Below are 26,574 nucleotides of genomic sequence, written 5' to 3' on the forward strand. Positions count from 1 at the left end.
ATGATTTGAATGAGTTCTGTAAAGTTCATGGTTAGAGTCTTCATCTTTGAAGACATGGTATTGGTTAAGACCTTGTGGAAGGTGTTTGGGTCACAGGGACACCACCTTCACAAATGATTTCATATTAATATAGCAGGAAGGTGTTCCTAAGAAAGGGACAATCTTGTACCCTCTCCCCATTTCTCTTTTGCTTTTTTTGTACCCATCCACCATGGGCTCATAAAGCAAGAAGACCTTCAGTATTTTCTAGCCCCTTTATCTGGGGCTTTCTAGACTTCAGAACCATGAGCCAAAAGATTTCTGCTCCTTATAAACTATCCAGCCTGAGACATTCCGTTATAATAGCACCCATTAGACAAAAAGACCACCCGTGTAAGCAACTCCCGAGAGCTCTATTTTCCCTTTGTCCTGTGCAGATACAGAAAGAAACTGGCCATTAAAGAACCTGCACAAGCCTTCACCAGACATCAGATCTAACAGGGCCATGACTTTGGACCACTCCCCACCCCCACACCGAGCCTCTAGAACTGTTGTTAGTAAACCACTCCATGTATCGTATCTTTATTAGAGCATTTGAAACAGACTAACACTGAAACAGCTACTCAGAGTGTGGTAGTATGCTAAAAAAAAATACATAGAATCAGCTTTGGAGCTTGGGAATGAGGAGACAAGTTTAGAGGCTTGGCCTAGGAAAGCGCACCATTTCTGTGAACAGACTCTGAAAGGTGATTATGGTGAAGGATCAGAAAGAAAAGAGATGTAGGAGGCCTCAGTCGTCAAGAATAAATCTCTAAGTATCCATGAACAAAATGCCAACAAAGGATGGATAGTGAAGTCTATTCAATCTCCAATGGAAATGAAGAACACGTTAGTGAAAAGCAGAGGAAAGGTGATTCTTTTCATAAAATGTAAACTTAGATAACTGTACTCATAGTCCAGTAGCTTTTTGTAATGTTGAACTTGTATATTTGGAGCTGAATATTTAGCTCATTGTTCCTAAGCAAAATTTTGAAGCCATATTTTGCCTTATGTTCATTGCTTATTACAAAGTAGAAGAAGAGAAAGATGACTTAAACATACACGTACTAAGCAAAAGGAACTTGAACTTAAAGATGTGGTAAATCTTAAGCCTAATGAGACACACACACACACACACACACACACACACACAGGAAATGCAGTCACCAAAACTGTGGCCAAATGACTTTATAATAAGGAGATCAGTATCAGTGTGAACTATGAGTCTTGTCAGTCATCTCAACTGAAGCTGGGCATTACACTTCAAAACACGGGGAGACAGGCCCCAAATCTCATTCAGAAATTAATAACCTTCCAACTTCAGCTTCAAAAAGGGAAATTATTGTGTCACACTGCATGATTTCCCAAAATGATAGGGCAGGGCCACTGAAAGTCACGGGAGCAAAGCTTTCTGGAGCCATGGAAACCCAATTTGCACCTGGTAACTCTGTGGGAGTAGTGCCTCTGTCACAATGAATCTAGAAGGCAAACATCTCTCCCAGGAAAGATGAGACGGGGCCAGTGGTCTTTGTGAGAAGAATATTGAAAAATTCTTGAAGACTTAAGATCTCATGACCTATGCTTTGTAGTTTGAAATTATTTGTGACTGCTACTCCTCTCTTGCAACATAATTAGATCATATAGTAAGAATTGTTACGTTATTTTAACATGCATGAATCAGTCTGAAAGAAGTCGTTTAAACATCAAAGCATTAACATTTCCAGGGCAATTTAATGGATTATTGGAACAGAAGGGCTGAATATTAGAATCAGTAATGTTCTGGACAATTTGGAATTACTATCAATAAAGTGACTAAACCCTACTGCATGGTATAATGGTTTCAACACAGTTTGGTTCCCCAAATCTATGTAATTAAACCTAAAGTCTTATATTAACAGTTGATGTATTGAGGGTAGAGACTTGATCTAATTATGCATCTGGGAGGTGGGACTTTGGGTCCTGGGAGATTACCCTCTGAAGGCTATTCTCACTGAAGTGTTACTTTCTCATCTTTTAAAAAAATATTTATTTTTGTTGGAAAGGCAGATTTACAGAGAGAGAGAGAGAGAGAGAGAGAAAGAGAGAAAGAGAAAGAGAGAGAGAGAGAGAGAAAGAACTGTCTGCTGATTCACTCCACAATTGGCTGCTAACAGTTGGAACTGAGGCCATCCAAAGCCAGGAGCCAGAAGCCTCCTCCATGTCTCCCACACAGGTGCAGGGTCCCAAGCCTTGGGCCATCCTCTGTTGCTTTTCCAGGCCATAAGCAGGGAGCTGGATGGGAAACGGAGCAGCCAGGACATGAACCAGTGGTCGGATGTGATGCTGGCACTTGGAGGTGGAGGATTAGCCAGCTGAGCCAATGCACCAGTCCTGGGAATGTTATTATATAAGCAAAGCATTGTATTTGTAGTTTATATTATTTATAATTTATACAGTATTTATAATATAAGTTGTTGTGTGTCTCGGCTTCCTGGATTGCCACATAATTACGCTGCACATTGCCATCACCAACTTTCATCAAGTGCCAGGCCAATGGGACTGCCTGATTTCAAATTGCAAACCTCTAAACTTCAAGTCGAAATAAACCTTTCCTCTTAAGTTGGATCTCCGAAGTATTTTAGTAAAAGTAACAAAAAGCTGACTAATACACCTAGATCCAAGAAATGGTTACATAAAGCCCTGCTAGTCTCCACAAAACTTAGTTTGCGGGCCCGGTGGCGTGGCCTGGCGGCTAGAGTCTTCGCCTTGCATGCCCCGGGATCCCATATGGGCGCCGGTTCTAATCCCGGCAGCTCCACTTCCTGTCCAGCTCCCTGCTTGTGGCCTGGGAAAGCAGTCGAGGACGGCCCAATGCATTGGGACACTGCACCCGCGTGGGAGACCCAGAAGAGGTTCCTGGTTCCTGGCTTTGGATCGGCGCGCACCGGCCATTGCGGCTCACTTGGGGAGTGAATCATTGGACGGAAGATCTTCCTCTCTGTCTCTCCTCTCTGTATATCTGACTTTGTAATAAAATAAATAAATCTTTAAAAAGAAAAACTTAGTTTGCAGTTCCAATGTCTTAGATTTAGGAATCAGTTAATCAATAAAAATAGAGAGGAAAAGTATTGGCATTTCTTTTAGGGTTTAGAATATTTTCTCTTGTGTGATTATGGTTCTTGCTTTCTGAGTGCAAAATATAAGGTGTAAAACAAGATTTCCTTTCTGTTTTCACCTTTCATTTTGTTATTTGTTTATTGTCTGATCCCTGTTACAAATTACAAAACTCCTGTTTCATTTCTGAAACATGTATTACTGTTAGCTTGGCATGGCATTTAGAAAACAGAATAAGAATAAAGAGTATTCTTATTGATAGAAATTACACTGATGACACTGAGGACAAAATTTTACACCGTTAACTGAAAACAATGCAAAATGTCAACAATGTTTTTAAAAAATGTGTCAACCTACATACCTGGTCTACATTTTTATCTGTACTTTTATGTGCTTTAGTATCTCTTGACATTACATCTGTAAAAGGACAAAAAGGAAAGATTACATGAACAAATTTACCCATGGCATTTAACAGATTTATTTTATACATAACTCCCTAGTGAATGTGTGTCCTATTAGTTGTTAAGAATTCAGGATGTAGAGCACACTACTTACACTCAAATAGTTTTTACTAGTAGTTAACCATCTAGTTATGGGCAAATCATTTCACCTTTCAGTGTTTCTTCTTTTGTCAAATGTCGAGGAGCACCTTGCATGGAGCTGCTGTGTGAATTAATGGATAAAAATACCCGAGCCTGTCTCTGAAACCTAAGAAATATGAAAGTAAGACAATGTTTTCAATTCTCCTGCCACGTTGCACCCTTAAGTCTGTCACCTAGTAACTTTGCTACATATTTGTAGTAGTGCTCTTAATATACACACATTATAATTGTCACCATGCTCTGTATGGCATGTACATAAGTTTGTATTTTAGTCAGTTTATAATATATATTTGTACTGGGAACTTTTACCTTTGACCTTAGCTCTTAATGCCAGTTCAGAAAAACAAAATAAAATTTAAAAGTCTCATAATTGCATTTCTGATTGTTATGATCATTGTTTTAAACCTAGTCCTATGATTTTTCTTATGACTGCTACAAATTACCTACAAAATTCAAGGCTTTGCTTCATGGGATGCATAAGGTAGCCTCTTTCTTTGCCCAGCTACCACATTTTGGCTTATTCTTTCACATTTAATTTGAGTGATTTCTTATCACATATTTGACACACATACCCATCTCAAGCTCTGTGAATGCACAAATCTATTTTTAAAATACCTTTAATAAACAATTCTGTATTTTCTCAGGAGTTCAATTTATGAACCTAGAGAGGAGACCTACATAACAAGCTGAGAGATAAATTCCCCTTCAACTGTGAGCTCAGGATTTTAACAAGTTACCAACTTTCAAAGCACAATGAGAGGACTGGCCTAGATGGAAATTTCCATTCCAGAAGGGGGAACTAGGCAAAAAGAAAGGACTAACTGTAAGGCCAAAACCTAACAGTGCAGAGTATCAAATATACAGGCTCTGGAATAATACTCTTAGCTCCATGTCCCACCTTCTGGCCACACTGAGGTAGATACGCAGCCCCAGGGCTGCAGGCAATCCTGGCCCACGGCTTACTTGGCAGAGCTCAGTAGGTACTTCAATTCTCATAGTCTGTGAGACAGGGAGGCAGGAAAAGCAGCTAAGACAGCTGTTATACCTCACTGGCTGCAATACATGGATTTGTTTCTTCTTGCAGCTCTGGAGATAAACAGATCTCATGCCTAAGCGAGGCTCATACCTGTGTAGGGAGCCAAGAAAGACCTAGATTGACCTATAGCTCATTTTACGCTCACTGCAATACATTACACACCTACTAGCCACCATCGACAGGAGACATCAGATATAAAAAGAAGGCAAAAGGCAGTCAGATTCTGGAAATATTCACTACTTTCCAGAAAATTCACAAATATTCCTCCATGTTATTAGGATGTACCTCCCCATTCATTATACAACCAGTATCACATTAAGGACATTCAGAGATGAGCACTCTCTTGTGAATGAGGCTGAACAATATACTTTTTCTTAATAAATACTTGCTGCTTACTATTTATATCACTCTTTACTCTTGAATTCTTTCTCACAGAAAAGTCAAGTAACTGGCTAATAAAGAGAGTTGGGGAGGGGGGAGATCTTTCATGTGCTAGTTCACTCCTAAGATGGTCACAGCTGCTAGGGTTGAGTCAGGCTAAAGCCAAGTTTCATCTGTGTCATTGTGTCATCTTCAGCTATGCTTCCAGGCACGTTCACAGGGATCTTGATTAGAACCTGAACTAATACTCTGATGCAGGATATTACTGCAGATGACAGCTTAATTCATTGTATCACAGCACTGACCCTACAAGTTGACTTTGAGTCCATTTTCCAGTGCCTTGATGCTCCTTTCTTCTGAGATTTTTATCAGAATTTCCTTTATCACCCAAATTTCTAGCATTGGTGTGAACTACATAAGTAATCTTCAAAACATTTCAGACTTTTCCTACAGTTCTCTTCCCTTGAGGGCCCAACAGAATCACACCAATGCTCTATCTAAAATTTTGTGAGCCTGCCGTTCCAAGTTCTGACATCCTCTACCCATTACTGAATTCCAGAGATGTTTCCACATTTTTTACGTTTTTGCTTACAACAACAACCCTACTGCTCCATTCCAATTTTATGTCTCAATCTGTTTTGTACTGCCATAACAGAATACCTGAGACTGGGTAATATCTAAGGAATAGAATTTCGCTTCTTATTGTTTTTGGAAGCTGGAAAATCCAAGATCATCTGGTAAGGGTCCTCATGTATCATCACATGGAGCTAGGCAGAATGGCGACAGAGACGGGAAAAAGAGATCCACTACCCTACCCTTGAATAATGAACCTATTCCTAACAAGCCTACTCCTATGATAATGGAGTTAATCCATTCTCTCCATCTTCAATGGCCCAACTACCTTTCATTAAGCCCTTCCTACAACCATTGTACTGTAGAGTAAGTATTCAACATGTGCTTTTGGGAAAATATACCCAACTGTAGCAATGTAATATAACAGATGCCAAGTTTTGTAATCTCTATAAAGATGTCTTTTTAATGCTAAATTTTTCCAAATGGTCTTTTTGTTTTTCTTAATTAAGCAAACTTTAACATTTCCTGATATTTAAAATACTTATTCTGAAACTAACATTCTATGTTACAAAAATGGCTTCCTATAAACCAATGTGTGTCTTTAGCACTTGTTATCACATAAATGAGTGTCCGAATACATCTATGTTAAAAGTGCTACATTATAATCATATTAACATCCTGCATTTCACTTTTGAGTTAAGCCTGATTTACCACTTGGTGACTTTGTTCTAAAACTATACATGCCAGTCACATTTTCATCTGATTATTTTTGCCACAAATCCTTAATTAGAGATCACCCTCCACAACTTAAGAATGCTTGTATGTTACTTAGAGATGTGACCATTTACTTATCTTGCTTCTATAACAAGTGTCCTAGAGTTAGGCAGCTATCTTCTCCTCATTCTGATTAGATTGTTCTATTATCTTCTATGTGGATAAACAGTCACTGCACAACTATCATTGTTCCAATTGTTAGAATATCAAAAAATTTCTTTATCACTTGGTAAGAAAAAAATTGCTGCCTGAAGACATGTCACTTTACATTCATTGCCTTGATTGCCCTGAGTCCCTCGGAAATGCGCCCCCATCCCTTAATGCTGTCACAACACAGCGAGAAGCCTCCAGATACTTGATCCAACAGTATCACGTAATCTGATTTTCCATGCTCACAGTATATTTGTTGTTAAATATTTTGATTATCACCTTTTAAGTTACTGATACTGCCTCCTGATTTATTAAAAACCTTCATATTAATTTTACCTAGAGGACAGAAAAAGTTGAAAGCACAAATAGCAAATTAATAAATGGCTTATTTATAAAAAAATAAATGACTTATTCATCATATACACATATACATACATATTTTACATTATATATACACAAACAGCATAATTCTTGAAGGAAATTTTTGTAATTATGTGAGTTTGTATTCTCAATTTCACTGGATACTTAAAAATTATAATGTTATATACAGAAACAACTTACCTTGAAAGTAAGGAAATGTTATATTTTCTTTTTCTGAGTTATTCTTAAAAAAAGAGAGAAATGAGTAGAAAAAGTAATAAACATAATTTTAAACTTAACATTTTGATGACTATATGTTACTATTTGCTTTTATAGGAGAAAAATCATCCATTATGATTTATCCAGCACAACTGGGAAGAGGTAAGACACATGCATTGTGGAAGTATTTTGTTAGGAGGCTGAAAGTAGGACATACTGAATGGTAAAAGAAAAGACATGATATTAGCAGTGCACATCATTAGCCTCTTCTCATCCACCAAGCCCCAGGAATCAAAAATAGTAATTCAAAGATTAAACAAATTAAGAACAAGATTAATATCAAAGAATATACTTAAAATATGGCTTCCCAATTTTACCCAACTGGTATACTTCTGATTTTATGTACTGTTAAGAATTCTGTATAAATTGAAAATATGAACTCCTTTTCTCTAGTTACTTATCTTTTATTTCATTTGAATTTTCAATTACTTTATGTTCTCAAATGACTGTGTATCAATTACTTGTTTAATTTGATCACCCAATCACTAAGATCACATGTTTATTAATCTGGATTTACCTACACAGTCTAACTTTACTTCTTATTTTTATTTACTTCTTAACTCCTTAGTATACCTAGAGTTGTTACTAGGTTATGTGTAAACAGGGCTATTTTGAGATGGTTCTTTTGTTGTTGTTGTATCTTAATATGTACTTGCATGCATTAAAACAGCTATCATGTGATTAGGGAAAATAATTTTTCTTTATTTTTCATGTTAATATTGATACAAAAAAACATAGTGTAGCACACGGATGCAACTCCAAGGATGTAACAATGTTCCCTTCTTAGCTCCCTCTCTCCTCCTTTTCTAGTTTTTGAGGTAACATTCATTTTCACTTTTTAAATTATTTTTTATAATTGTCATATGATAGTTTCATACGCTCTGGGATTTCCCCTCTCCATTCCCAAGTTCCCTCTCACCCCATTGAGGTAACATTTTTAATTAGCATTCTAGTCAAAGGATTAATGTTCAACTAAATAAGAGATCAACAAGTAAAAAGCTAAAAGATCCCAGTTTAGCAATAATATAGTAAAGTGCAGGTACCCGGCCCAGCATTCCCCGCCTTCTCCACATATCTTGAACAAAAAATGTATAGGCAACTATGCTGGCACACTGGTATAGTTAACACAAGTTTATCATTAACCAGGCCCAGAATGCCTGTCAGCTACTGGCTGCTTTTCTCTCAACATTGTAAGCTTTGCCTAGGTACAAGGCAACCTGGGCAGTTGCCTAAAGGTGAGGCTTTTGCTCATTTCTCAACACAACTTTTGTTGTTGAGTTTAAATTGTTGATATATTCTGGATATTAATATTTTGTTGGAAGGGAAGTTTGTAAAAATATTTTTTCCATCCTGCTAGATATTTGTTCATTTTATTCATCACTTTATTATACAGAAACTTCTTAGCTTGATATAATCCCATTTGTCTAGATTTTCTTTGGTTGCCTAAATTTTAGGGACCTTAGTTGAAGAAGTGGTCATTTACTCAATTTCTTCACTTTATTCTAGGAATTTCATTGTCTCATTTCATAAACTTAGGTCTTTGGCCCATTTTGAGTTAATTTTTTTATATGGTGAGAAGTATGGAAAAAATTTTATTCCTTTTTATATATAATTCTGTTTTTCCAGCATCATTCACTGAAGAGATCATTCTTGTTCCAATGTATAGACTGGGTACTTTCGTCACAAATCATTTGGTAGCATATATGTGTATTAATGTCTGGGATCCCTATTCTGCTCCATCAATCTATATGTCAGTTTTTATGCAAGTACCATCTTGCTATTGTTTTGTAATATGTTTTGAAATTAGATATTGTAATGCCTCTAACTTGATCCCTACCCTCCTTAGGATCTGTTATGTTAGTCTATGTATTTTGTGATTCCAAATGATTTTTTTGGATTGTTTTTACTAGTTCTGTAAAAAATGTAATTGGTATTTTAATAGGATTTCTTTGAATCTGTGAATTGCTTTATCTAGTATGGGCATTTTAATGATACAGGTTCTTCTAATCCATGAGACAGGAATATCTTTTTTGTATTCTTCCTGAGTTCCTGCTTCCATGTTTTATAGTTTTCATTTTAAAGATCTTTCATTACTTTGTCTAAATTTATTCCTAAGTGTTTGATTATTTTTGTGATGACTAAATGAGATTTCTTTCTTAACTTCTGTTTCAGTGAGTCCATTATTAGTATTTAAAAAGCTATTTTGCAATCTGGAATTGTACTGAAATGGTTTATCAGTTCTAACAGCTCTTTTATGGAGTATTTGTGGTTTTTTTTAAAAGATTTATTTATTTTTATTACAAAGTCAGATATACAGAGAGGAGAAGAGACAGAGAGGAAGATCTTCTGTCCCATGATTCACTCCCCAAGTGACCCACAACGGCCAGTGCTGTGCCGATCCGAAGCTGGGAACCAGGAACCTCTTCCAGGTCTCCCACACACGTGCAGGGTCCCAAGGCTTTGGGCCGTCCTCGACTGCTTTCCCAGGCCACATGCAGGGAGCTGGATGGGAAGTGGAGCAGCCGGGACTAGAACTGGCACCCATATGGGATCCTGGTGTGTTCAAGGCGAGGACTTTAGCCGCTAGGCCACGCCGCCGGGCCCTATGGAGTATTTGTTTTTCCATGTACAGCAAACATCATGTCTTTGGTAAACAAGGATATTTTGACTGCCTCTTTTCTAATTTTAGTGTCTCTTCTTTCTTTTCTCCTGATTTCTCTTGTTAAATAGTCCAGTACCATATTGATTAAGTGTGACAAAAATGGACATCCTTGTCTGGTTTCTAATCTAAGGGGAAATGCTTTCATCTGTCCTCATTCAGTACGATTTTGGCTATTGGTTTGTTACACATAGTCCTTATAATTTTGAAGTGTATTCTTTGCATAGAGGGTTTTTACCCAGTTTAAGACCTTGAACATATCATCCTACTCTCTTCTGCCCCATAGTGTTTCCCCTGAGAAGACTAGAGCTAGTCTAACTGGTTTTCCTTTATACGTGTATGTATCTTGACAATTTAACTCTCTTCACTATTCTCTCCTTGTCCTTAACTGTTGAAAATTTGACTACAATGTGTCTCAGGGTAGATCTTTTTTTGATTTGGATGTCCAAGTCTTTTTCAAGACGTGGGGAGTTTTCAGCCATTATTTCGTTTAGCAGGTTCTCAACACCTTTTTTCTTCTCTTCTACTTAAGGAATACCTATACTATGAATATTTGGTTATTTAATGGTATCTCAAATTTCATGTACATTTTCTTCATTCTTTTTATTTTTGTTCCATCAAATTAACTTGAAAGTCTCGCCCTTAAGGTCAGAAATTTCTTTCACCACTTGGTCTATTCTACTATTAAAACCCAGTCATTTTTAAATTTCATTGATTGTAGATTTGACCTCCAAAATATTCGGTTCTTCTTTACAATTTTGGTCTTCTTAATATTTTCATTCATGTCATTGATTTCCTCATTTCTTTAATCTATTTGAATTCTCTTGTATCACACTGGATTTCCTTGTCATTATTTTGAATCCTAATTCTGGCATTTCATAGATTTCCTTCAAATCAGGATCTAATTCTGGAAAGCTACTGTGCCCTTTTGGAGGTACAATGCAATCTTGTTTCTTACGTTTCTACATTGACATCTGCATTATATGGTACACTGCTTTCCCAGGCTACAAGCAGGTAGCTGAATGGGAAGTGGAACAGCTGAGCCACAAATCAATGCCATTTGTTTCTAAAGTGATACTGTGAGTGAGTATTCAAGCCACTATCTTGTCCTAGCATCTCTACCTTTGTAGTCAGACTGTAAAACTGGAACAGGGTTCATTCCCTCCTCAAGAGTTGAGACTAGAGATAGAATGCAAGTAAGTTATTTCCGGGATGCACCAAGTAGATTTCAGTGATACTGACAAAATTAGAACGAGGGTTCTGTAGTTCATAGAGCTAGAAGCATGATTTTGAAATGAATGTGAATAACCTACAGTGTGTAGCTCCCGGAGTTCTGTGTCACACTGGGGATTGTGATGGCCATGGCCTAGTTTTCGGTGCTCAGGGAGACAAAGGGGCTGTACCCTTGTCCCACTGGCAACCCTGAATGATGATGGAGCTTGTTGTTACCTATTTCTGTGACTCTAGGATTGCGTGATGGGAATGGGCCTTTCTGCAGTTCTTGTAGAAGAATGAAACTGGTGCTTCAGCTTATAACATCAACGTCCCTAGATTGTATTCATCTCCCAGCAACAGACTGTTGCAATCCTGGAATTTCGAGGTCCAATGGGCTCATTACCCATATTTCCCAAGATGGGAGCAGATTTTTTAAAGACTGCTACAAAAGCTTAGCTCACGTAGAACAGTTGACCATAGCTCCAAGGCTAATGCCCCAAACACCTATTGTTGCAGAATGCAAGGAGTTTGACCTCTGCCCCCAAGTTGCCTTGATTGACTGCTTCTGTTAGCAGTAGTGCAGAGACAAGATGTGCAACGAATCACAGGCAAGCCCAGAATTCTGCCGGGATTAGGGAGGGTAGGGAGGCAATCTGGCTTTTTAGGGGCCAGCAGTTTCTCAGACTCCTGTTAGCTGCCTGCCAGGTTGAAGTTAGCCAGTGGGTGACTATGGAATTCTCCCTCCACCAAAACTGCTGGTGTGGGAAGAGCGAGGTGTTAAAAGGGGGCAGGGGGCAGGGCAGCTTCTTCCTTACTTTAATTTAGCTGTGCATCCAGCCTTTGCTGTGTCTCTGGCCTCTTTCCTCACTGTACCATGGAGTCTTGATTCTTTGTTACACCTCCACTGAGTATTTCTGTCAGTTAAACCCTTGGAAATATTGTTGCTGTTTTTGCTGCTGTTGTTTTATTCCAGGGCAGCTGTAGTTAGTACAGCTTTACCCTATTCAGCCATTTTGGGTCCATGTAATAAAATAATCTTATGAGACTGCTATTGGTGAAGCTCAGTGGGTTCTTTCCTCGGCTTTCTATAGAAATAAAAAGCCAGGAAACAAGTGCAAGCATAACAGAATTTTTATTCAAAGCTAAGTGATAGGAAAGCACTGCCCCTTGAAGAGGTAGGGAAGTGGAGTGTCCACCTGGACTCTGGCTTTAGGGGAAATGGCTTGGACTTTTTATTATTTTTTTTTTCCTTCTCCTTGGTTGTCTTGGCATTTTCAAGGTCCATCTAACATGCAGACAGTGAACTGTGGGATGGAGTTCAAGAACCGAGCACCTCTCCCTTCTCCGTCAAGGTCCTGGACCCAGCCTGACAGACCACTATTAAGTATGATGAATCACTGACTGAAACATTGGTATGTGGTACATGACTATATTTAATACATAGTATATATCTAGGTATGCATGTATGCATTACTAAGAATATGATTGTAAAATTCCTCTTATGTATGTGATAATTTCACATCAATATTTATTTCTCATTTTCAACCTTTGTGACATTATTGTTACACATTTTATTTTGCATATATTGCCAACATGTCACATTACTAGCTTCCACTTAAAACACAAGATGACATCCTGTGACCTACATGCAAACTAAACCAGACCCTCCACTTTATCTTTCAAAAATAAAGTATTATTGGGACACAGCCAAAATCATTTAGCTACATATTGTCCATACATGAAATTAATCTATAGTGGCAGAATTTAGTAGTTGCAGCATAGACTCTATGATATGCAATGTTCTATTTTTAGTCTGATTTGTAATAGCTACTTATGTAGAGTTAAAAAAAGAATGTATATGAGTGAGATTCACATTTCAAGATTTGATTAATTTTATAGTCTTCGGCTCTGTTCCTACAGAAAAGTGGTCTCTCTACTTTCTACATGTAAATTATTTAGTGGAGAATTAAATCTGTTACTGTAAGTTAAAAGTACATTACATAAAAAATAAAAAGGAAGAAAAGAGGAGGGAGGCAGGGGCATATAGGAAATACATGAAATCTGTTCTCCTTGCATAAATAAAAAATAAATGCTTTCCAATACTTGATTTTAAAAAGCAAGGAAACAATAAAGCTCACTCAGCCACTAGAGCAAATGAACTTAAATCATAACCACAGAACTTTTCATCATACAGACAGTACACTTTTTTTCAACAGTATTTGGAACTTTCTCCAGGACTGATCATGTTATAGTCCGCCAAAAAAGTTAATTAAACAAGATTTGGTTATTTTTTTTTTATTGCAAAGACAGATATACAGAGAGGAGGAGAGACAGAGAGAAAGATCTTGCATCTGATATTCAAGTGGCTGCAACGGCCAGAGCTGAGCCAATCTGAAGCCAGGAGCCTGGAGCCTCTTCTAGGTCTCCTACGTGGGTGCAGGGTCCCAAGGCTTTGTGTCATCCTTGGCTGCTTTCCCAGGCCACGAATAGGGAGCTGGATCGGAAACGGGACTGCTCTGATTAGAACTGGCGCCCATAGGGGATCCCAGTGCATTCAAGGTGAGGACTTCAGCCACTAGGCTATTGTGCCAGGTCGCAACAAACAAATTTTTAAAAACTGAAATTATACTATGCATCTTCTCAGACCATCATGGAGTGAGACTGGAAACCAATAACTCAAATTATTCAATTAGACATGCAAAGACCTAAATAATATGCTGCTAAATTAACAATGGGTTATAGAGGAAATCAAAAGGGAAATAAGAAACTGAAACAAATTAAGCATCAACAAAGCATATTAAAACTAATGGGACATAATCAAGGCAGTGTTAAGAGGAAAGCTCATCTCAATCAATGTTCCTGTTAAGAAATCAGAAAAGTAACAAGTAAATGAGCTAATCTTACATTTGAAGGATTAGAAAATTAGCAGCAAAACAATCTCAAAATTAGCAGGAAAAAAGAAATAACCAAAATAAGGGAGAAAAAATAGAGATCAAAAGAACAATGCATAAAATCAAAGAATCAAAGAGCTGGTTCTTTGAGAAATTCAACAAAATAGACACCCACTGGCCCAACTAATTAAAAAGAGGAGGGAGATGATACAAATCAATAAGATCAGAGAGAAAAGGGAAATATAACAACAGACATCTTAGACATACATAGAATTATTAGGAATTATTACAAGCAACTGTTTGTCAACATTTTAGAAAACCTAGAAGAAATGGATAGATCTTTGGACACATGCAATCTATCAAAACTGAATCATGAGGCAATTAATAATCTAATTAGACCTATAATAAAGACTGAGATTAAATCAGCAATCAAATCCCTCTGACCCAAGAAACACCTGGGATCAGATGGTTTTGCTGCTGAATTCTACAGAATGTTTCAAGAACTTATGCCAATCCCCCACAAGCTATTCCAAACAATAGAACAGGAGGCAATTCTTCCAAACTCTTTCCATGAAGCCAGTATCAGCTTAACAACAAAGCCAGATAGAGATGCAACAGAAAAAGAGAACTACATGTCAATATCCCTGATAAACATAGACACAAAGATCCTCAACAAAATACTAGTCAACAGGATCCAGCAGTACTTAAGGCAGATTATCTAACTGGACCAGCTGGGATTTATCCCTACTATACAAGGATGGTTTAACATTTGCAAATACTAAATGTGATTTATCACATCAACAAATCAAAAAATAAAAACCATATGATCATCTCAATAGATGCAGAGAAGGCATCTGACAACATACAATACCACTTCATGCTAAAACCTTAAGCAAGATTGGCATAGAAGAACATTCTATAATACAATCAAAGCAATATACGAAAAACTCAGTGCCAGCATCATACTAAATGGGGAAAGACTGGAAGCTTTTCGATTGAGATCTGGCACTAAATATTTAGTTCTGTGTTCTAAATGCTTAGAACTCTCCATTTTCACCACTGTTATTCAACATAGTATTGGAAGTCCTCGCCAGAGCTATTAGTCAAGAAAAACAAAGGAATTCAAATTAGAACTGATTAATTAAAAATATCCCTGTTTGTGATTCCCTGCATAGGAGAACCAAAAGATTCAATCAAGAGACTTGGAACTCATAAGAGAATTTGAAAGCACAGCAGGATACAAAATTAATGAACATAAGGTGATGGCACTAGTATACACAAATAACTTCATGGCTAAGATAGAAATTTTAAAATTGTGGAGAGGAGCCAAAAAACATCTCAAAACATTCCGAAAAACAAAAACTACAAAGCATTTAGAAGAAGAAAAAGAAATAGAAGACATTAAAAGACAGAGAAACCTCCCATGTATCTGGATCAGTAGGATCAACATCATCAAGAAGTCCATATTACCAAAAGTATTATACAGATTCATTGCAATTCCAATCAAAATCTCAACACTATTCTTCTCAGAAATAGAAACAATGATACAAAAGTCCATCTGGAAGCACAAGAGACCACAAATAGCCAAATATATCCTGAAGAATAAAAATCAAACAGGAGGAAGCACAACTCCAAGACCTCAATACGTACTATGGAGAAGTGGTCATCAAAACCAATCTGGTACTGGTACAGAAACAGAAGGTCAATGGAACAGAACAGAAATCCAACAAGGGAGTCCACGCATGTACGACCAATTAATCTTTGACAAGAGAACTGAAAATAATCCAAGGAAAAAGTCTGGTCTCTTCAATAAGCACTGCTGGAAAAATCAGATAGCAGCCTGCAAAAAGTAAGAAGCAAGACTCCCATGTGTCACTTTACACAAAAATCAGCTCTAAATGGATCAAGAACCTAAATCTGCACCCAGAGACCATTAGCGGGTAGATCTTCTTCCCTGTCTCTTCTCCTCTCTGTATATCTGACTTTCCGATAAAAATAAAATAAAATAAAAAGATAACCACATTGAGGTTCCACCTAACTCCAGTGAGACTGGCCTACATTCAGAACTCTACTAACAACACCTGCAGGCCTGAATGTGGGGAGAGAGGTACCCTCCTTCACTGTTGGTGGGAGCATAGGTTAGTAGAATCACTATGGAAATCTGTATGGAGAATGCTAAGAGAACTGAAAGTTGACCTGCCATATGACCCAGCTATCCCACTTGTAGGAATATATCCAAAAGAAATGAAATCTGCATGTGAGAAAGAAATCTGTAATCCTATATTTACAGCAGCACAATCTACAATAGCAAAGATGTGGAAACAACCCAGATGCCCATCCAAAGAGGAGTGGATAAAGAAACTGTGGTACATCTACTCCACGTGATACTACTTAGCCATTTAAAAATGAAATTATATCATTTGCAACTACATGGTCCCAATTAGAGACCACTATGCTCAGTGAAATAAGTCAATCTCCAAAGGACAAATACCATCTATGTACTCTCTAATATAAGGAAGTCATCATACAAACTGTAAGTTCAATAACCCTTTCCATTCTGTTTTTTGTTGCACCCCCTGTGTTTTAATGTTTGAACATGGCATATCTCTTCTTTAATTTTGTGCAGTAATTTTATGGATTTTTTTCAAGCTCAGGTATAAATTTTTTGTCAGATTTATTTCTAGGTTTTGAATACTTTTGATACCAATTATATAGTATCTTAAAGTTTTTCTTTAGCTCTTTACAGCTAGAATAGAGAAAACAACCACATATTTACCTTCTATCCGAAATGTTTTAATCCTAATACTTCATCTTACCTATTTTTGGATCAGAAACAGTAAGGAGTTTGCATAAGCCCTTCATTAGATTAAAGCAGCTCTGCTCCACTCCTGATTTTCTGATTATTTATGCTGTACATGATTGTTGAATCTTATCTTGATATTTTTCCTTCGTTGACTTTTAAAAGATTAGAGCACTCTTCTGGGCACAGCATAACTGATGAGTAGTAGGGAATGGTACCTGACAGTGACTCTTCACGGTTCTCGGCAGAATTTCCTTCTTCCGTAAGACTACTTTTCTCCGATCTCTCTTATGAATTTCATCCTAGCAAAGAAAAGAAATGGGTAGTAAGGGGAGGGAGAACAAGGAGAGTTTTAGTATGTCATAATTTCTAAGTGATCCAAAGTCACTCTAGCAGGAAAATGGGACTCCCCCCAAAAGATATCTTTTTTTAAAAAAAGGGCCCCTGCAGCCAGCATTGTGGTGTAGTGGGTAAAGCCATCACCTTCAATGCCAGCCTCTCCTATGGGTACCAGTTTATATATCCTGGATGCTCTTATTCTGTCTCTAGCTAATATTTGTGCATTCAAACCAGATTGGAGCCAGTGCCATTTTGAAGTCATGGGAAGTAGCAGTGGCTTTTTGCACACTGACTGTGAAATCCAACGTGGTGAAAATATTGACTGACACAAAATCTTACACTGATTCCAGCCTTAGATTAGATTAAGGAAGAGGATGGGGGTCCTAAAATCATTGTTGTAGAAGAGCCATCACTGTCCCCACCACCAACTACAGGAGGACTGGACCAATAGGGGTATGATGTCACTTAAAAGTCAGTGAAGGTAAGCAGCAGCTATAGCATTTGCCAGCATGCATGCATGTGCATTAACTATGCAACTTCAGAGTACAAATAGGGTTTCCCCATGGCCTTTAAGTCTGTGCTGGTGCAGGCACGCACAGCCTCTCACACTGCGACACGCTCAGGAGCAACAGGAACACTGTTTGCACTCCTCACTCAGAGTGCTCTGAGCAACCCCAACTCCCAGTGACTATGGAAGTCCTGTGCACAAAGGCCACAGGAACTGTAACTGCATGACAGGGCGTGATATGCACATGGGTATCTCTCTGGATAGTCATTGTTTCTGATATGAAAAGCTAAGAGATCCCAGATATTTCAAGGCATACTGTAGCAGGATTTTGTGCTCACAGAGACAACATAGAGATCCTCTGTGTAGTTCATGTGCTAACATGGGTAAGTATTACAGCCTCAGTAGGCTAATGCAAGGCCATTGATGTGGACAAAGAGAGAAGGCAAGGTAGTGGTTATGCTGACAGTCATGATCACTCCCTTGTACTGTTGAAAAACAAGATTTACCATGCCCAATTTGAGTGTCACCCTGGACTATCACCCCATATTTACTCCTCTGGACTTTCATTGAAGGAGTTTTCACTCCTCCAAACCACAGAGGTGTAATTTAAAGACAAGAACCATCATAGAAAAAAAAATGGGTGTATTCACAGATACCTAAAAGTAAACATAGAAATAAGACATTATGATTCCCCAAAAGGAATGCAACATGATAAAGAGGAAATCAATGAACATGATAAGGATGAAATCAATGAAATGTCAGAAAAATGAAAATTTTTTAAATGCTCTTAAGAGTACTCAGAACAAGAATCAGATACTGGAATTAAGAAAATCCAAGGCATGAATGAAGTTATCCCACAAGATTCAAACTGTAAAGAGAAATGAAGAAGCCACTGTGCCAATAAGAATATAGTGGAAAGTCTTAACAACAGACATAATGAGGCAGAAGAAAATTTCTGAGATCATTCTAGGAGAAAATATTAGACAAAAATTAATGAAACTGAACCAAAAAATGCCTCCAAGAGTTACATGTTATTATCAAAGGCCCTAGCACAGATTTCTAAGTAGTTCTTGCAGGTGTGGAAACAGAGGCTAGATTAGGAGGTCTAATCTGTGAAATACTAACTGAAAATTTCTCAAACATGGGGGAAAAAAATCGGTATCCAAGTACAGGAATTCCAGAGAACTCCAAATAGGAAAGGAGAGAAAAGACCTTCACTATGACATGTTTCAGTTAAATACTAGGTCTAGGCCAATCTCTAAGATGAAAGTTTAATCAGTAATAAAAATCCTCCTTACAAAGCAAAGCCCATGACAGGATGGCTTCACTGCTGAATTCTTCCAAATCTTTCATGAAAAACTAATTCCAGTTCTTCTCAAACTATTGAAACCATTGGAAGGTAGGAAATCCCCTAAAACTCCTTCTGTGCGTCTAGAATCATCTTAATCCCAAAACCAGAAAAAAGATGCAACAAAGAAAGAGAACTACCAAAAATAATCCCTGCTGAATATATATACAAAAATCCTCAACAAAACCCTAGCTGATTTGATTCAACAACATATCAGGAAAATCACTCACCCAGACTAAGTAAGATTTAACCCCAGTATGAAGGATGGTTCAATGTAAGCAAATCAATAACTGTGATACATCATATTAACAAGCTAAAGAATAAAAATCATATGATTAATAAATGCAGAGAAACATTTGATAAAACACAACATCCATTCATGATAAAAAAATTTAAGCAATTTGATAAATAAAGATCACTTATTCACATAGTCAGGGTACTATGAGAAAATCCCATAATCAGTATCACATTGAATAAGGAAAAGTTGGAGGCATTCCCACTAAGATAGAACCAGACAAACGGAGGGCTGCGGGAGAGGACGTCTAGCTCGGATCCCGAACCCAGTCCGCCATGTGCCCATGGCTCATGGCGGGCTGGGCCCGGACATGCCTGGGTGCGGCCTGCTTCCTTCTGGGGTGAGTACGCCGAGGGGGGAGGCCTCCGTGACTGGGCATGTCCGGGACCCACCCAACACCCTCATTGGGTGGTGGGTGAACGGGATTGGGGAGGGGCGCAACCTCGGGCCTGCAGGATTTAACCTCCGGCTGCCAGAGGCGAGCCGAGGGCTGCGGGAGAGGACGTCTAGCTCGGATCCCGAACCCAGTCCGCCATGTGTCCATGGCTCATGGCGGGCTGGGCCCGGACATGCCTGGGTGCGGCCTGCTTCCTTCTGGGGTGAGTACGCCGAGGGGGGAGGCCTCCGTGACTGGGCATGTCCGGGACCCACCCAACACCCTCATTGGGTGGTGGGTGAACGGGACTGGGGAGGGGCGCAACCTCGGGCCTGCAGGATTTAACCTCCGGCTGCCAGAGGCGAGCCGAGGGCTGCGGGAGAGGACGTCTAGCTCGGATCCCGAACCCAGTCCGCCATGTGCCCATGGCTCATGGCGGGCTGGGCCCGGACATGCCTGGGTGCGGCCTGCTTCCTTCTGGGGTGAGTACGCCGAGGGGGGAGGCCTCCGTGACTGGGCATGTCCGGGACCCACCCAACACCCTCATTGGGTGGTGGGTGAACGGGATTGGGGAGGGGCGCAACCTCGGGCCTGCAGGATTTAACCTCCGGCTGCCAGAGGCGAGCCGAGGGCTGCGGGAGAGGACGTCTAGCTCGGATCCCGAACCCAGTCCGCCATGTGCCCATGGCTCATGGCGGGCTGGGCCCGGACATGCCTGGGTGCGGCCTGCTTCCTTCTGGGGTGAGTACGCCGAGGGGGGAGGCCTCCGTGACTGGGCATGTCCGGGACCCACCCAACACCCTCATTGGGTGGTGGGTGAACGGGATTGGGGAGGGGCGCAACCTCGGGCCTACAGGATTTAACCTCCGGCTGCCAGAGGCGAGCCGAGGGCTGCGGGAGAGGACGTCTAGCTCGGATCCCGAACCCAGTCTGCCATGTGCCCATGGCTCATGGCGGGCTGGGCCCGGACATGCCTGGGTGCGGCCTGCTTCCTTCTGGGGTGAGTACGCCGAGGGGGGAGGCCTCCGTGACTGGGCATGTCCGGGACCCACCCAACACCCTCATTGGGTGGTGGGTGAACGGGACTGGGGAGGGGCGCAACCTCGGGCCTGCAGGATTTAACCTCCGGCTGCCAGAGGCGAGCCGAGGGCTGCGGGAGAGGACGTCTAGCTCGGATCCCGAACCCAGTCCGCCATGTGCCCATGGCTCATGGCGGGCTGGGCCCGGACATGCCTGGGTGCGGCCTGCTTCCTTCTGGGGTGAGTACGCCGAGGGGGGAGGCCTCCGTGACTGGGCATGTCCGGGACCCACCCAACACCCTCATTGGGTGGTGGGTGAACGGGATTGGGGAGGGGCGTAACCTCGGGCCTACAGGATTTAACCTCCGGCTGCCAGAGGCGAGCCGAGGGCTGCGGGAGAGGACGTCTAGCTCGGATCCCGAACCCAGTCCGCCATGTGCCCATGGCTCATGGCGGGCTGGGCCCGGGCGGCCAGTGCGCCATTTGGCGCCAGGCTGAGCCTGCTGGCCACCCGGCCGGGGAGCTCTGGGGTATTGGACATCTGAATCGCTGCTGAGATAGCTCTAGAGTGACCCCACTGTTTCTGGGATCTGAGTCAATCCTAAAGATTCCCAATGCCAGTAACTCTTCCTTTGAAGAACTTCCAATCCCTTAATAATGCTGAGCTTTGAACACCTATCAAGTAAAAGATAAGCTCCGGCTTGTGTAGCAGGCTGGCACCTAATGGTCCTCGGAGCAACCACGTGCAGGTGCGTGATTTACAGCTAGGAACGGTCCCAATCTGGGATGCCACAGCTGGGATGAGGTTCCCACCAAGGGGTGTATGTGCTGGAATGGGGGCTGCATTCTATCTAGGAAACAGTTGCAGTCACCCGAGGCACTAGTGTGGGCTGGGATTGGATGCACCAGGCCGGTTCAGATCCCAGCACCATCTGGTGTTATGGAGAAACAGGGTAGATGTGGGACTGACTAGGCTGGGTCTCAATCCCCTTCTGAGCCATGTGTGAGCTGTATGTGGGTATGGACGAGCCATGGCTGGGCTGAAACATCCAACAACAAGAGTCAGAATGGGGTGAAAGCCAGCCAGGAAAAGCCACTGTTCCTGCTAGGACAGGAGGTGAACTGAGTAGGGTTGGCTCAAGAACCCCCTGGCAAGCGCAAAATCTGGCATTGGGAGGGGTTCTGATGGAGGGGCCTGGGCAACTCCTCTGGCAGGACACAGTCCCTGCAGGTAAGCGCGAGAAGCATGATTGGAAACAGCCCAGAATAGGCCATGGAAAGTTTCCCACTGGCATGCATTCGGCATGGGTCAGGAGCAGGCCAGGCTGAATCAGTTCATGTCATCCTCTGGCAAATCCGATCACCAGAACAGAGTATGGGTCGGGCCGGGTTTGGTTGCGACAAAACCAGTACACATTCTGGAACGCCAGGGCGTGGTTGCCTGTACTGGATATGAATGCAGCACCCATCCAGCACACGTGAGATCCAGGAAGGGAGGGGCAGAGCTGGCGGGGGGGTTAAGGGGCTGGTCCCCTCGCTGGACAACCACTCCCACTGGAGAGTGTTGGCTGGGATAGAGACAGACACGACTAAGCAAGGCTACAACACCTGTGCGCTGCATGTGGACAAGATCAGGGCCACAGCATCAGCTGGCAGAAGCTGGCACTGGGGACTAATTCTGTCGAGTCAAATCACAGGACCACCTAAAGAGTGCATAAACCGGGACAGAGAGACCTGGGAGGGAAAAAGTGGGTTCCCCCTTCTTGGGTCACTATTCCCGTGGGAGGGCATGAAAACTAGGACGGGGGCTGGGATGGCTAGACAGAGGCACTCAACAACATCTGTGAGGGCTGGATGGTTGAGTCGATTAGATAGAACTAAGCTTTAATACCCAGTGACAAGTACCAGAGCCAAATGAGATGGGGGACAGACTGGTCTTCTGCTACACAAATTGGCAAACCAGGGTAGGGGGCAGGCTTGGTGGGGGTTATTGTGGGTCGCCCCGACTAGGCTGCAGCTCCCACTGGTTGATGTAAGGGCCGAACCAGACTGGACTGCAACACCCATTGGTTCCAGTGCAACTCGGGACTGAAAACAGAACCAACACAGCAATTGCAACCACCAGCTGATCAGGGTGATGGACTGTGCCGGGCCCTGTGCTTGCTAGAACATACAAGAATCTGGTCTGGGAATACCTCAAAGTATCTTTGGAGATCTCCCCACTTGAACTGCTGGACTCAGAATTCTAATCAAGAAAAGACAGAAGACAGAATAGGACAATCATTCATCTCAGCTACATGTTGGCAGCGAAATATGGGACAAATGGAGACTTCATGATGGACCATATCAATCAGTGGACCACCTCATCGAGCGAAACTGGCAGTGACTCATAACTGGAGAACTATTAACTCCACTTGAGCACATATCTCAGAGCATGCCCCACATCCGGGACTTGGGGTGGGCAGGAAACCACGTGGGGCTTCTCCCTCAATATCCCCTTTTACCTCAGATACATGATGGAAACAATATGGACATAATAGCATTGCCCACCTCCCTATCCCCCTGAACCTTTTTTTTTTTTTTCTTCTTCTCTTTCTTGATTTTCCTTCAACTATAGTTAACTATGTAAAGATTATCAACAACAATACAATAAAATGGATTATAAAAAAAAAAAAAACCTGTGAGAAAATGGAAAAAAAAAAAAAAAAAAAAAAGAACCAGACAAACATGTTCACTCTCACTACTGCTATTCAATATAGTCTTAGAAATTTTAGCCAGAGTCATTAGACAAGAAAAAGAAATCAAAGAATACAAATTCGAAAGGAGAAAATCTAGCTACCCTTTGTTGCAGATGACATGATCCTTTACACAAGAAAACCAAAAGGCCCTAGTAAGAAAATATTAGAACTCATACGACAGTTTGGTAAACTTGCAGGATATAAAGCCAAAAATCAACAGACTGAGTCTGATGTAATGGCTCAGTTGGTTAATGCTCCCCTGGTAAGCACCAGGATCCCAAATGGGTGCTGGATCATGTCCCAGCTATGCCTCTGCATCCTTGCTGGGAAGACCAGAAGAAGCCCCTGGCTTCAGATCAGCACAGCTCTGGTTGTTGTGGCCTACTATGGAGTGAACCAGTGGACAGAAGACCTATGTCTCTCTGTCTCTGCTTCTCTCTCTGTCTTTCAAAGAAAGTAAATAAATCTTCTTAAAAATTAAAAAAAAAATAGACAAAGGACATGAACAGACATTTCTCCAAAGATGAAATTCAAATAGCAACAGATACAAGAAAACAAAAATGTTCAGGATCACTAGCCACAAGGGAAATGCAAATAAAAACCACAATGAGGTCTCACTTCACCAATTAGAATGACTATTATCCACAAATCTAAATAAATAAATACATGCTGGTGAGGATGTGGTCAAAAAGGTACTCTATTCCACTGTTGGTGGGAATGTAAATTAGTACAGTCATTATGGAAAGCCGTATGCAGATTCCTCAGATATCTGAAACTAGATCTACCATATGACCCAACCATCCCACTCCTGAGAATTTATCTTAATAAAAGGAGTTATCTGCAGCCATATAGTTATAACAGCTCAATTCACAGTATCTGAGATGTAGAGTCAACACAGATGTCAATCAGCTAATGACTGAATAAGTGTACACAGTGAAATACTACTTAGACATAAAAAGTGAAATGTTTTCTGCAGCAAAGTGAATGAAACTAGAATCTATTATGCTTAGTGAAATAAGCCAGTCCCTCAAAAGACAAGCATCATGTTTCCCTGATCTATAATACACAGAATAGAAAATATAATCTATAAGAGCAAGAGTAATGTTCTGTCATTTGATTATTATATACAGTCTTTATATTTCACAGAAAGAGTAGAGATTTTTTTTTGTTCTTTTAAAAATTAGTTTCCACTTGATATCTTTACGTTAAGCCTGTGATTGTGAAGTGAAATCAAAGTAAGCATTTATAAAAATTTGAAACAAAAACAAGGAAGGAGGAGGGTGGGTGGGAAATGTAGGCTGGAGGGAGGGTAGGATGAGAAGTATTCCTATGCTCCCAAATCCATATTGGGATATAAGTGAAACTTGCCCACTTTACATAAATAAAAAATGTGTATTATTGCAATTTTTTAATATGTTGAGGCTTACCTATGGCTGGCCACATGGTATAGAAAAAGTTCCATGCACTGATGAGTAAAATGTGTATTCTGTTGCTGTGAGATGAAATGTTCTGTTGACATTAGGTTCATTTATAGTATAGATTAGCTCAGTTGTTCCCTTTTTGCATAATCCATTTGTTCATTGATAAAACTGTGTGCCAAATACCCCCACTATTGTTGTATTGAAATCTATGTCTCTTTATACCCCTATAGTGTTTAGACAGCCAGACAAACTGGCATTAGGTGCATACATGATTGCTACAGTCACATTTTCCTGTTTAATTAATTTTGTAATCATCACATATTGTTCATCTCTTTCGACAGTTTCTGGGTTAAAGTCTATATTGTCTGATATTAGGTTGGCTATTTCTGCTCTTTTTTGCTTTCCATTAGTATGGGATATCTGTTTCCATCCTTTCTCTTTTAGTCTGTGTGTATCTGTTGGTGAACTGTGTGTCTTACAAGCAGAAAATAAATGGGTCCTATTTTATAACACAATGAGCCAGTCTATATCTTTAAATTGGAAAATTGAGATTATTTATAAAGTTATTGATATGTAACAACTTAGCCAAGCTATTTTCCATGTATATTATTCAGATTCTCTTTGTATTTGTACTAGGAGATTTTTTTGCCTTCACATTCTTTCATAATGATGATCATCCTCCATTTTATGTGTAAGACATCCCTTAAGCATTATTTGTAAAGCTGAATAAGTGGTGACAAATTCTTTCAACTTGTTCAGAGAGTCTTTTACCTTTTTTTTTTTTAATTACAGCTTTTCAAGGTACAGTATTCTGCACTGATTTTACTTTTAAGAATTGAACTATGTCTTTCCATTCTTTCCAAGCCTCTAGGGTTTCTGACAAAGAAATTGGTTGTCAGGCTAATTGGAGATCACATCAAGGTAATCTGGTGTTTGTCATGCACATTTTAGAATCTTTATGTTTTACTGTGGAAAATCAGATTACAATGTGTTGTGATGAAGACCTTTCAGCTTGTCTAATTTCTGTATTTGGGTGTCCCTTTTCTTTCTAATGAGGAAAACGTTCTGTTCTCGTTTCATAGAATAGGCCTTGCAATCCATTCTTTCCCCTCCATTAGGAACCTCTATAAGAGGGTTATTAGGTGTTTAATAGTGCCCCACAGATTTATGACACTATTTTCAATTTTTCTCACTTTTGGTCTACTTCCAAAGATTTGACTTTTACATTGTAAATTATATGTTAGAGGACTTTCCACTGTGCTTTTTCTTTGGCATATTGAATTATTCATTAACAATATTCGGTTTGATTTTTCTTAAACTATCTCAATTTCATGAGAAAATTTTTATTCATGCTATGTATGGATTTCCTTAATTTATGCATTCTATTTTTAGTAGCTTTGTGATCTTTTCAAAAATTTCACTTTCAGGCATTTCACTAATCTCTTCATCTTTGCATTCTAATGCTGAAATAATGTTGTGTTCCTTGAGAGAGTCATTTTGTCTCCCTTGTTCACACTTTTCATGCTTCTACATTTATCTCTAGGCATTTGTTGAACCACTTGTTGGTTTTCTCCTTTGACAACTTTTATCTTTGAATTATGCCTCTGTGGCTTAGTTGAGTGTCTACACCTTCATTAAATATTAGGAGGCGTATGGTGACTGGGGCAAATGAGCTCTGGTCATTGTTCCGGAGTGGTAC

The 26,574-nt window shown here is 40.2% G+C and overlaps 1 protein-coding gene across 14 annotated transcripts in view; it reads right to left on the reverse strand.

Moving 5' to 3' along the window:
* Positions 1-26,574, reverse strand: part of C2CD6 (C2 calcium dependent domain containing 6) — a 109,534-nt gene that overhangs the window by 24,040 nt on the left and 58,920 nt on the right. For 11 of the 14 annotated variants that reach the window (XM_058664825.1, XM_058664836.1, XM_058664835.1 and 8 more), the window contains 3 exons: positions 17,050-17,133; positions 7,189-7,231; positions 3,473-3,528 (listed from right to left, as the gene is read on the reverse strand). In XM_058664825.1, coding sequence (XP_058520808.1) covers positions 3,473-3,528; positions 7,189-7,231; positions 17,050-17,133 — 183 coding nt within the window. Of the gene's footprint in view, positions 1-3,472; positions 3,529-7,188; positions 7,232-11,955; positions 12,157-16,847; positions 17,019-17,049; positions 17,134-26,574 lie in introns of those variants that run through there. The other 3 variants (XM_058664831.1, XM_058664832.1, XM_058664824.1) reach the window with 3 other exon arrangements.

This window comes from Ochotona princeps, chromosome 5 (genome assembly GCF_030435755.1).
Source record: "Ochotona princeps isolate mOchPri1 chromosome 5, mOchPri1.hap1, whole genome shotgun sequence".
NCBI classification, from domain to species: domain Eukaryota; kingdom Metazoa; phylum Chordata; class Mammalia; order Lagomorpha; family Ochotonidae; genus Ochotona; species Ochotona princeps.